The sequence below is a fragment of the Xyrauchen texanus genome, chromosome 21 (genome assembly GCF_025860055.1).
Source record: "Xyrauchen texanus isolate HMW12.3.18 chromosome 21, RBS_HiC_50CHRs, whole genome shotgun sequence".
NCBI classification, from domain to species: Eukaryota; Metazoa; Chordata; class Actinopteri; order Cypriniformes; family Catostomidae; genus Xyrauchen; species Xyrauchen texanus.
Genome location: NC_068296.1, coordinates 30,207,374 through 30,219,422, shown reverse-complemented (window position 1 = coordinate 30,219,422; position 12,049 = coordinate 30,207,374). Strand labels below are relative to the sequence as shown.

Genomic DNA, 12,049 nt, shown 5'->3' with positions numbered 1-12,049 from the left:
GTGGATGCTAGTAGCAAAATATAAAATTACCATGAATGTTAGCCACTACAAATGGACTTGCACTTCATTATAATATGGCTAATATGAATACTTTGCCCAATTTTTGTTCCATGTGATAGTTTGTTAGATCACACTTCTGCCATTTGTGTGTATATAAATCTGTCAGTTGTCAGTCTGTCATGTTAAAAATGTGCATTGTTGGGCCTGTTCAGTTAATGGCAGTATTCATTTTAATATTTGATTAGCAGTTTGTTACAATTTTCTTAAACTTTTTGTACTGTGTTGGGTCATCTATTGGGTCCATTGTAAAAATCTGGGCCCTGAAGCAAAACTAGTTTAGAACCTTTGAATTACATGAAGTATGAATGTTACAGCATATTAAAATGCAAATCTACCAAAGGGGAAAGAATATTGGATCTAAACAAATGAACAATACCCCAGACAAATGCAATTGTAGTGATTTATTTGTACAATAGGAAGCAGACTGTGCGGTGCCTCAACTCAAGGCAAACACGGGGCAGTATGTGCTCAGGACATAAACCTCAAACGCTCATCCACTGTGTGCTACACTCCGAGGAATCAGAAGAGAACTTGACCCAAAGAAAAGCATTTAAGGAAACAAAAAAATAGATCCCAGCTAATCAGTAAACACTAAAATCAGAAGCATGTTTAAAGGCAGAAAACATAACTTAAAGCAAATAAAACAAAAATATTGCATTAAGGATCAAAATGGCCCAGTGCTGGGTAATTCAAAGATTATAGCCACATTTGCTTGAAACTGATCAAAGCTAGATGGTGTAACTGTAAACAAATGCCCAAACTATGACCCACACACAACATTTACAACATTTCACATGAGTCAGATATGTGCATTGTTATACTAGCCACAAAAAGGTGTCAGGACAATCCCTTCATTATCAATTTCTTACAGCAACATTGACAAAAATATATTGGGGCGATTTAAAACTTAAATACTTTCAAAACAGCTTCCCTTGTTGTAATACCATCATTAAGTCTGAAAGCAGTTAAATTAAGATATATAAAATAACAAAAATATAGCATATAGAAAAAGGTATTACAAAAGACAGACCAGTCCTACAGAGATGGTGACGACTGATAATTCCAACAGCGAAACAGTTTGAGGGTCCAAATGGGCAACAGAAGAGTGAGGGAGTGGGTGGTTTAGAGTTGAAAGTCAGGTTTGAGTGGATGCAGTCTTGCCCCAATCACAACCAGAGGGAGCAAAGTGAAACCCACGTGTGCCATCAGGTCCCCTAGGTAGCCGCACCACACCTGGGGGAAGACCGTCTGCATTCTGGATCTTTCTGCCAAGCATGGGACTTCCTACAGGGCTGCTATCCTGACTTGCCACTTGTTTCCTACGCTGGACCCAGGGGCTACCAGAGGGCGTCAGGCTGCTGTCTGAGGAATAGTCTGCCCAGCGCCAACCTGGTTCAGGACTCAACCTGCCCTCGCTAACCAAAGGAGACATGCCAGAGTGGTGCGTTTTGCGTTGGGTGCAGGGACTGGCCCGCGGGCTACTCCAGGGGCTTGAACGCGGGGACACCACCGGACTAAGGTGGTTGGGACCTGCGCTGGTGGGACTGAGCTTGTTGCAGGAGCGGGACTTGCGGGCCAACCGCGGAGATGTGGGATTACTCTCGGTTTCCGAAGAGCTTGCGGCTGATTCATCACCGTGATATTGCAACTCCCGAACACGACTGTTCAGCGAGCGACTCTTACGCATGCCACTGACGCCTTCCTCTCGTGGCCGGTCTTTCGAGACCTTTTTCTTAGGTGGTTTAGTGCCGATTAGAACAACTTTCAGCCCCAATGGGCCTCTACCGTCTCCTCCTCCCCTGACCGCCTCATGGGCCTTTACTGCTGCCTCCACCTCTTCAAACTCAACAATGGCACACTCCTCCATGCCCAGCTGTGAATACCGGCCACTGAGTTTCTTCAGATCAGCTGGTAAATCTTTGCTGGGCTTCAAAACCCGTACGGAGGAAATTGGGCCATAGTTTCCAAACGCCTTCAGTAGAAGCTCCATTAGGCGCTCCTGCTGGGTCGGTCCCGCTCCGCTGCCTCCGTTCCCCTCGCTGCCAAGCGCAATGCCCAGTTCCGGCCAGCGCTTCAATTCACTGAGCAGCAGCATGCGACTTGGCAAAGACTCGCTGGCAAACACTGGTACAGTTGACCTGCGACGCACTTTACGGCCCTCATCATTCAGTTCCAGCAGGTTTGAGTGCCGCAAGGCATATGCTGTGGTTCTCCAGTCCCGCGTCAAGTGCTTCACCTGAGGGAGAGACAGAAATTATTTGACCTTCAGGTTTGACAATCAACCCTGTTAAGCCAAAAAGAAAAAGCTTAATATCCACTCAGCTCTCCTTTTAAAGTTCATAAAAAGCTTTTGGTTGTTAAGGACTGAATTTTAGCTTGGTTTCTTACCCAAAGCAATTGTATTGCTTCAGAAGACATTGCTTCAGAAGACATTGCTTCAGAAGACATTGCTTCAGAAGACATTGCTTCAGAAGACATTGCTTCAGAAGACATTGCTTCAGAAACTTTGAGTTGTATGGATAACTCTTATGAAACCTTTGTTTTTACCACAGCTTGCAATTTTTGGACCCCACTGACTAGCAGAGATACTCAATCTTTTCATTCTGCAGAGGAAAGTTAGTTTCAGATGCGATAAGGGTGAAATGAAAATGACTTGTGGGAACTACTCCTTTTGCAAACTGCAGACTTGCAAATACAGTATTTAAAACTCAAAGACAAATGATTCTTTGTGGACTTAGTCATTGTAAAATGGAACAAGTCAAACCAACTTGCCAGTTCATGTCAAGAGTAAAGCGGTGTCAATGCCATGCCACTGCTTGTCACTATATAAAAGGGATTGTTCACTCAAGATAGATAATTGTCATTGCTTGAGATTCACATCTTGTTCAACAAATGCTGCAGAACAAGACGTGAAAGCCTCAAATAAATTTTAACCTCAGACCTTTTTCCAAAAGCGTAAATCCACTGCTCACAAAACACCAGTTAGACCAAAACACTGCTACAAAAACCTCTCAACAACCAGAGAGAATTTTGCAGGTCAATCTCTATAAGTTTTGTGGTTACAAAACACACACACACACACACACACACACACACACACACTTGTGTAGGTTCCCCCTCGTGTCACCAAAACCTCTCATCAACAAGGCATTTCTGTCCACAAAACTGCCCCTTACTGGCTGTTTTTTATTTTGGCACCATTCGGAGTAAATTCTAGAGACTGCTGTGTGCCAGGAGATCAGCAATTACAGAAATACTCAAAGCAGCCCATCTGGCACCAACAATCATGCCATAGTCCAAATCACGGAGATCAAATTTTTCCATTCTGATGGTTGATTTGAACATTACCTGAAGCTCCTGATCCATATCTGCATGATTTTATGCACTGCAGCTACATGAATGTTGACCCCCCCCCAATTTGGAATGCCCAGTTCCTAATGCACTTTTAAGTCCTCGTAGTAACTTCCATTGCTCCATGGTCCAGTTCTGATGTTCATGCGCCCATTGTAGGAGCCTTCGGCAATGAACCGGTGTCAATGTACACAACCCCCATGCTGCAATGCACTGTGCTCTGAAACCTTTATATCATGGCTAGTATTAAATTTCAACAATTTGTGCTACAGTAGCTCTAATGTGGGATCGGACCAGATGGGCTAGCCTTTGCTCCCCACGTGCATCAATGGGACTTGGGCGCCAATGAACCTGTCGCCGGTTCACCGGTTGTCCTTCCTTGGACCACTTTTGGTAGGTACAAACCACTGCATACGCATCACTGCAACACCCCATAAGACCTGCCATTTTGGAGATGCTCTGACCCAGTCATCTAGCCATCACATATCAGCCCTCCTCAAAGTCGCTCAGATCGTCACGCTTACCCATTTTTTCTGCTTGCAATCCATGAAATTAAACTGACTGTTCACTTGCTGCCTAATATACCCTTTCCCTTGACAAGTGCCATTGTAACTAGATGTTATTCACTTCACCGGTCAGTGGTTTTAATGTTGTGACTGATCAGTGTGTGTTTGTATACTGGCGGCCAAAATTTCGGAATAATGTACAGATTTTGCTGTTTCGGAAGGAAATTTGAAAAAAGTTATTTTTGATCAAACTTAGACAGGGCCCATTTAGAGAAGCCATAACTCAAACACCTTATCCTCGAGGAGTCCTGCTAAACTGGTACTAGAAAATCACTTGCCATTATATCATACACATCTGAAAGCTATTTGGTTCATTAAATGAAACCATTGTCTTTGTGTTGCCACAGTATACAATAGACTGGCATGGTCAATATTAGGTCAGAAATGGCAAAAAGAGAAACAACTTTCTCTAGAAACTCATAAGAGCATAGAAACTTGTTTTGAGGAATGAAGGCTATACAATGTTTGAAATTGCCCAAAAAAATTGAAGATTTCATACAAAGGACAACTGACTCTAACAAGGACAGAAAGAGCTTCGGAAGGCCCAGATGTACAACTAAACAAGAGGATAAGCACAACAGAGTCTCTAGTTTGAGAAATAGATGCCTCACATGCACTCCGCTGTCAGCTTTATTAAATTCTACCTGCTCAACACCAGTTTAACGTATAAGAGTAAAGAGAAGACTAAGCGATGAAGGCCTTATGGGATGAATTGCAAAGAAAGACACTTTTGAAACTGAAAAAAATCAAAAAGGATAGAATGGTCAAAGAAACCGACATTGGACAACAGATAATATGAAAAGTGTTATTGATCTTAACCCCATTGAGCTTTTGTGGGATCAGCTAGACTGTAAGGTGCGCGAGAAGTGCCCAACAAGTGCTACAGGAAGTGTGGGGTGAAATGTCACCCAAGTACCTGGACAAACTGACATCTAGAATGCCAAGAATCTGCAAATCTGTCATTGCTGCACATGGAAATTTTTCAAAGAGATCTTTGTAGTGGTTTAAGAATTTCTGAACATTGTTGTGCCTACATTACAGTACTGTAAGTGATGGTGAAAATCACGGTCAAAAAGAAAATTCAGTGACACCAACTAATTGTTTCAAATGTACAGATAAATTAGCATAAGTGAAGGTATGCGTAAATAAATGTAACCATAAACTGACAGATTTAGCAGAACATTTTGTCCAGCATTGTTGTACCATGCACAAGAACAGTTACCAAAAACATGGTTGAGCAAATATGCCTCAAGTGAATTGAGCGTGTGCTTTCTAAATGAGAACATGAGAAAACTAACAGCAACTTTGCGGTGGCCAGATAAGCTTAAATGCCACAGTCACAGATAGCCAGTTATGTTACAGAATTATTTCAAACTGGACATTAAAGCATGAATTTGATAGAAAGATACAGATGAAGGAACAGAAATGACAGTTCGCTTGGCATACAGACGACTTCGCCTAACAAACAGAACAAATTATAAAATTTTCCGATTTTAGCTAAATGCTTGCGCTAAAGTGCAAAAACTGAAAAGTTTTTAGCTTTAAATATTAGCTTAAGCTTAACTTTGCTTTAAATGATCATACTTAATGTTTTGAACAAAGATATTGTGTTAACATTTCCAATTTTAAAAGGAGTACCAAATAATTGTTGACAGCCTGTGGTCTGCTATTTGCCATTGCTAATCAGTGGCAGGAGGCATTTATAATTATGGGGGAGGGACTTTCTAATTTTAGAGAGGCAATTATTTTATGGCATGAGAGTCGTCATCAATATTTTTGGTCCATTTGCCTGGAAAAGAAAAACCAGAATGAGTACATTTTGTAACAATTTACAGTAAGGTTCCATTTACATTAGTTAACATGAACGAACAATTAATACTTTTACAGCATTTATTTAATTTCATAATGTTAACTTCAAAAGTTGTATAAGTTAACATTAGTTAATTCACCATGAACTAACAATGAACAATTGTATTTCTGTAAACTAACATTAACAAAGACTAGTAAATGCTGTAAAAAAAGAATACACAGTCATTGTTAGTTCGCATTAACTGATGTTAACTAATGGAACTTTATTGTAAAGAGTCACCATAAATGTTTACATCTGCTGAAATTTAGCCATAATCTCATTTAAATTTCATGGGGTCTGTAAGAACTGGTATATTTGAGAGATTGTTACCTTTTTAAAGGAGGTGAGAAGCTTTACGCTGACGAAGCCGAGCTTATTGCGCCGAACATGTTTCAGAAGGAATGCGTCATGCTCCAGGTTCTCATCAGACAGATAATATTCAATCTGTGCTACAAGTTTCTGGATGAGCTCTGGGTCAGGAGGTTGCCAGCTCTCCTCCTCGAGTTCTCCACCGCTGGTGCCAGCACCACTGAGAGAGAACACATGCATGACTTTCTACATTTGCAACTCAAATCAATTCAGCATCAGGTTGTATAATGAGTGTTTGTCAGCATGTTAATGCTGCGGAGAGCCTGTCCGTTTCTTCTCATCCACCCTTAAATCTCAGATTCCCCCACAATTCAATGGCCTGTGCAAAACATGAGCATCACAGCTTGCAACACCAACACACGCCATCTCTCCACGAGCAGAGCAGAAGCCGAGAACTCTCCATCTGACCGACACAAATGCTGGCTGAAAGCTCCGGGGGACAACCAAGGAAAACAAATCTGTACCAGCTTAACCTTTATCTGATAAATTGCCAAAGCCTCAATGAGATTTTGCTGCTTTCCTACCTGCCTGTTGGAAATGACCTTCAGAAATCCAAATTAAATTGATGACTCAATGCCTTCCAACCTCCTACACCCTATAAAAATGTTCGTCTACTTGGACGGTACCGATCTGGCAGGCAAGTAGACTACTAAAGAGACAGACATTAGGAGCAACACTTGAACAAAGCAGGGGAACCCTTCAGGCACAAAACGTAGCCCAGCATAATCCACCCACCAGTGCTGGTGCACAATAGTAGAAACAGCGAGACTCATTAGAGCTGTATAACAATACAAGCTCAACACTCGTGGGCTGCAGCTTCACAACTAATAAAAGAGATGCAACTGAATCCATAATACGCAGTAGCTCATTCTGACAGTGAGTGGGAACACGGTTGAACAGGTCATCTGGGAGAAATTTGACAGTTTGTCAACAGTGCAAATAAGCCAGTGTGCATTGTCCAGTGCTCTCAGAAACACGCGTGGTCAGTGTTTGCTGCGGTCAGTCACTGACAGACTAATGATCTCAGACCACATTGAAAATCTAAGAATTTCAATCTAACTGGGAAAGAAAATTATTTTGCACAATTTCTAGATTGTGACAATCTAGAAATCAAAGCAAATTTGTGACGGTGACCAATATTAAGGTATAGTCGGTCTTTAAAATACATTAAGCTAAATCGACAGCATTTGTGGCATAATGTTGATTTGACTCGTCCCTCCTTTTCTTATAAAAAAGCAAAAAAATCTGACTGTGACATTTACAATAGAAGAGAATAGGGCCAATCAGTAAACGTTATAATACTCACCATTTTGAAAATATAGCCACAAGACAAACAATATGCCTGTTAACATGATTTTACAGAGATAAAAATCACTAACCTTTTCTGTGTTTTATCCAGTTTCACATCTTCACAGTCATGACAATGTTACAGCATAAACCCTAAAAACAATTATTTAAACAACTTGTAGCTAAAATACATGAGTTTTAGTAGCATTAAATGCAAGTGCTTTTATAAAATTATAAACGTCACGTTTCTGCCTTTTAACCCTCCAAAAAATGGCCACATTCTATTCCATTGTATGTCCATCAGTGTAACCTCCATTTTTGCTTTTTTTGTTGTTTTGTTTTTTAAAGAGGGAAGTCGAATTTTTTTTTTTTTTTTTTTTTTTTTTTTGCATTACTCAAAATTATGCAACAGATGCTGTCGATTGAGCCGAACTCTTATTGAACCAGAAAATACCTTCAGCTCCTTTTTAAAGACAGTAAGATTTCCTTGCCTCCATTGAAGCGCACAAGATGCTCTTTGAAACGTTCTCAAATCATGCTGTATAACATGGATCATCAGGTTTTGAACAAAACTTGTGCAGTCCAGCTTGTTAGAATAAGAAATTCTGAAATTAACTCAGATTGTTGGGCTGATCATTTGTAATGATTTGAAATAATTCAAATTAGAATTTCAAAAAGGAAATAGAAGCTCTAAAATATCTTTATTAATTTGTAGCTATTAGTCTGTACAAATAAATCTGCATTATATTCCATTTATTTATATTATTCAGCATAATATTAGCATTATTATTGGTATTAATAATTTATAAATAAAAAAATAAAAATAAAAAAAACACTGAATTAAAAACGACCACAAGAATGGACTGCGCGAGATGACCCCAATTTGAACTACTGGAGCAACAGGTCTGGTTCCATTCCTGCCTAAAGAGTTGCGCGTCAGGTGTCACTATACAAACAATTGATCACATTCACAATTAGAAGTAGATTCTTTGAAAGTGTCAAGCATCGTCAACAACCATGTATAACCCTGAAAGTGCTGTTGTGCGTGTGTGTGTGTAGGGGAGCTTGAGTCAATGACAATCAATGACAAATCTCATTAAGGATTAAATGAGGTAATATCACAATAAGTCTTTAAACCTGGATTTATCGTGTCTTCCGATTTCGTCTTCGCTGCCGCTGCCAGTGTGGAGCTCGATGGCGTTTGATGAAACCTCGTCAGGTTCCTCGTCCTCCGCCGCCTGGATCGCGACAGTGATGGTCACCGGAGCGTTCATCTCGGGTAGGTGTTTGTCCGCGACCGCGTCCGGCGCGTCTGACAGCCGCTGCTGCTCGGTGGTGGTGCTCATGGTCTCCGCCGTGAATGCGTCCTCTTCCGGAGCTCCGCTAGTCTCGTCGCTCGATGGGAACCCGAGAGCGACGCTGTAAGGCGGATACAAAGTTCCCAAGCGCTTGTGAAGAGCAAAGGGAGCCGTCAGGATGCGCTCCACAGCGGACCAGAGCGGCCAGAATCGGCACCACGGAGAGTGTTCCGGTTCAGAGCTGTCAGAGGAGGAAGAGTGGACGGGATTGGGTCCGTCATGAACTGCTACTTCCTCATATGTAAGAGGCTTTGTGTGTTTGAATCGCGCTCGGGGATTGGGCCATGACGCCTCCCCAACCCACCAGCAAAACTGAAGCCAAGAGGGCGGCAGCAGGAACGCGACGCACCGCAGGAACGCGTTCAGCACGGCGGACATATCTTCACTTCTTTTTCTCATGACTCATTAGAGAGGTGGCGAGCGGCTCGTTATTACATTTATATTGGCAAACAATAATCGTTTCACGTGAGGGCAATTAATGACAGAATACTTGGCGATCAATCAACGCGTGAGACGCACTCTAGATGCGTAAATTGGATAATAGGCTTTAGAGTTGCAGAGCCATGCGGATTCACTAATTGGGAAGGACGAAAGAAACGTCTTGTAAACAAATGAAGCTTTCCCTATTTTATTTATTTAATAGGCTATAAATAAAATGCAAAACTGTAAAGCGTGCATTTTACCTCAAAAGTGTTCACAAGTGTTTTCTTTGTAAGGGGAATGTGTAAACAATATAGTCATATCATCTCTTCGTCTGTCTGGCTAATGGCAAAAAAGTCTAGAGTGCAGATCTATTGACCTATCTTCACGTATCTTCACGTTCAATTAGTTGTTAAGGTGAATGTATGACGTCATTTGTGTTCTGACTCATTCAGTGCTGTGTGATTGATCTTCCGTCTGCAGGGCGCGTTCAGCCGTGAGTGATGTAATGCTGCTGCGAGACGTCACAGTCGTGACCCGCATACAGATGATGATTAGAGCACCATTCACAAATACGTACAATGCAGTCTGGCCTGCAATAAACCAGCAGCAGGCTAAAGTTGACATATTTCTGTTCATCTCTCCAGTACATTCATTGGGAAACAATGGACTGTGCATTATGGAAAGCACTGTAATAAAGTCTTAATGGAACTGTTCGGGCATTGATACACAAGATTCATGGATTTTTGGCGAGTGTATAATTTATTTACTGAACATACAGCTGTTTGTCTGGGCAGTCAATGTGTCTCTCATTATGTGGATTTGTTTATTGTCTGCTTGAATAATAGGGAATCAATAGATTTTTTCTGGTCTGTCCAGTTGCTAAAGAGGTGATCGTGTTTGAATGCACCCTGCATTAGATGGCTGAAAACACGGTGTTATAGGCCTACCTCCGTCCCCCACTTCTTATTGAGCCAGAGTAGGCTATTTATAGATACTAAACCCTGGGGAACGACCTGCATAGGCCAGCATGAATTCATCCGTGATTGGAAAATACACAATGATTTTGTAATTCATTATAGAGTGTTTTATGTCTGAATTATTCTCCATAATACACAAAAGGGAATGTGCAAACGTCATTTGTGTGTATGTTTCAAAAATTGTCATTGTCATCATCTTTCTTATTCCTTCTGCCTGCTCCCGTTAGGGGTCGCCACAGCGGACCATTCGTGATCCGCATATTTGACTTGGCAAAGGTTTTACGTCGGATGCCCTCCTGACGGAAGCCCCAGTGGCTGGGAGACTCTCACTCACACCTACTGGGCAATTTTAGAGTTTGTTTCAAAAACTGACAATAATAAGCCTTAATTAATAATGGTTTGTATTAAATGCATTGCATGATATGCTTTTGAATGTAATTAACCAACAGAAGAGAGTACAGAACTTTCACGCCCACAGAAATAAACAGATGCAGTGGAAATCACACTCATACTGACCCCACATGCAACATCTCTGTCATATAGAACTCTCGTGAAATCTGCACACTACCTGACTGGTTATACACTGACTTAAGTGTTGCACAGACAGATATTTATAATTTTTGATTATTGACTTACCAGGACATGAATCTTTGCATTGGTTGAAAAATTAATCATTGTGATAAGATGAAATTATTCCAAATAAAAGTTTTTAGTAACATTTAGGGAAATAACAGAATGAGCTTGGTGGTTTGAAATAGTAGGTTTCCAAGAAATATTTCACAAGACTAAGGAAGTAAAATGTTGCGTGTCAATATGAGCTTCTGTCAACCTTTTAGAGCTGAAATGGTGGGCAAAAGATGGTGTGAAAAGAGTTAATGAGCAAGTGTTTTGCAAAATAAAAAAACATTCTGAACGATGCATTAAGTGCTGTGTGGACTGTGGGTGATTTTATAATAGATTGTTCACATATTTCTGATACCAAATTATTTTTAGATTATAATTTTTATATAATATAACTACAAAAACATTTCCTTTATATCTCTTAAGTACAAAAAGTATTGTGGTGGTACCACAATATAATGATGACATAGTATACTGAATAATTAGCATTTTCAAATACTCATTCTATAATTGGGAGTATATTTAATGTCAACAAAATAGTACTAAAACAAAGTGCTTTCTCAACAAAACAACTATTGGTTTATGTTAATATATTTATTCAGTGTAACATATCTACTAGTTGCAAATCTTAAGCATTAAACACCTTTTTGATATTATAATGGAAAGGATGTTTTTATTCTTTTATAATAATTGTAAGAATTGTATATTTTTGCAGATATTCATGCGATATTTTCAGCAAGGTCACAAGTGAAAAAAATCATACAATTAAATAAAATAATACATTTAAATATATTAAAATTAAAATAAGATACAGTGGGGTCACGTCAAAGATGTTACCCATTGGCCCTGGAGGGTAACATATTTGATGGTAATATTGTTGACAGTTCCACCATTTTGACTCATAATTCCAATGGTAGGTCTTGCCTGTCCAAACATGTCATTTTCTTGATCAGGTTAACCTCAAATTTGAATATATATTTTAGTTAAAATCATAAAAATATTGCAAACCATCTGCGTCGCCAGGTCATTTTTCCGGGGCTTAGGCCCCGAAAGATTTGACTGTAGCCCCGAATGTAATTTTAAATGTAGGCAACACAAGTTTAGGTGCAGCTGAACAACAACAACACCCTCCCCATGCTGCTACTAGAGAGAGGCAGCTTGTGTCACTCTAGAGGAAAAATGAAACGT

The 12,049-nt window shown here is 40.3% G+C and overlaps 1 protein-coding gene across 2 annotated transcripts; it reads right to left on the bottom strand.

The window, feature by feature from the left end:
* Nucleotides 1–429: 429 nt before the first annotated feature.
* On the bottom strand, nt 430–11,077 carry LOC127661705 (la-related protein 6-like). 2 transcript variants are annotated; one of them, XM_052152539.1, is made up of 3 exons: nt 8,620–11,077; nt 6,157–6,355; nt 431–2,296 (listed from the first exon to the last, which is right to left on the bottom strand). In XM_052152539.1, exons 1-3 carry the CDS (start codon nt 9,237–9,239, stop codon nt 1,196–1,198), a joined length of 1,920 nt encoding a protein of 639 aa, XP_052008499.1. In that variant the 5' UTR covers nt 9,240–11,077; the 3' UTR covers nt 431–1,195. The 2 variants fall into 2 exon arrangements, with proteins under 2 accessions (XP_052008500.1, XP_052008499.1); XM_052152540.1 differs by lacking the exon at nt 6,157–6,355 and having other exon boundaries at nt 430–2,296; nt 8,620–8,757.
* Between the last annotated feature and the right edge of the window lie 972 nt (nt 11,078–12,049).

Coding starts and splice junctions, on each gene's coding strand:
- LOC127661705 (XM_052152539.1), bottom strand. CDS start 9,239: ATGAGAAAAAGAAGTGAAGATATGTCCGCCGTGCTGAACGCGTTCCTG. Junction 6,356..8,619: donor GGAAGACACGATAAATCCAG/GTTTAAAGACTT, acceptor GTTCTCTCTCAG/TGGTGCTGGCACCAGCGGTG. Junction 2,297..6,156: donor TTCTCACCTCCTTTAAAAAG/GTAACAATCTCT, acceptor TCTCTCCCTCAG/GTGAAGCACTTGACGCGGGA.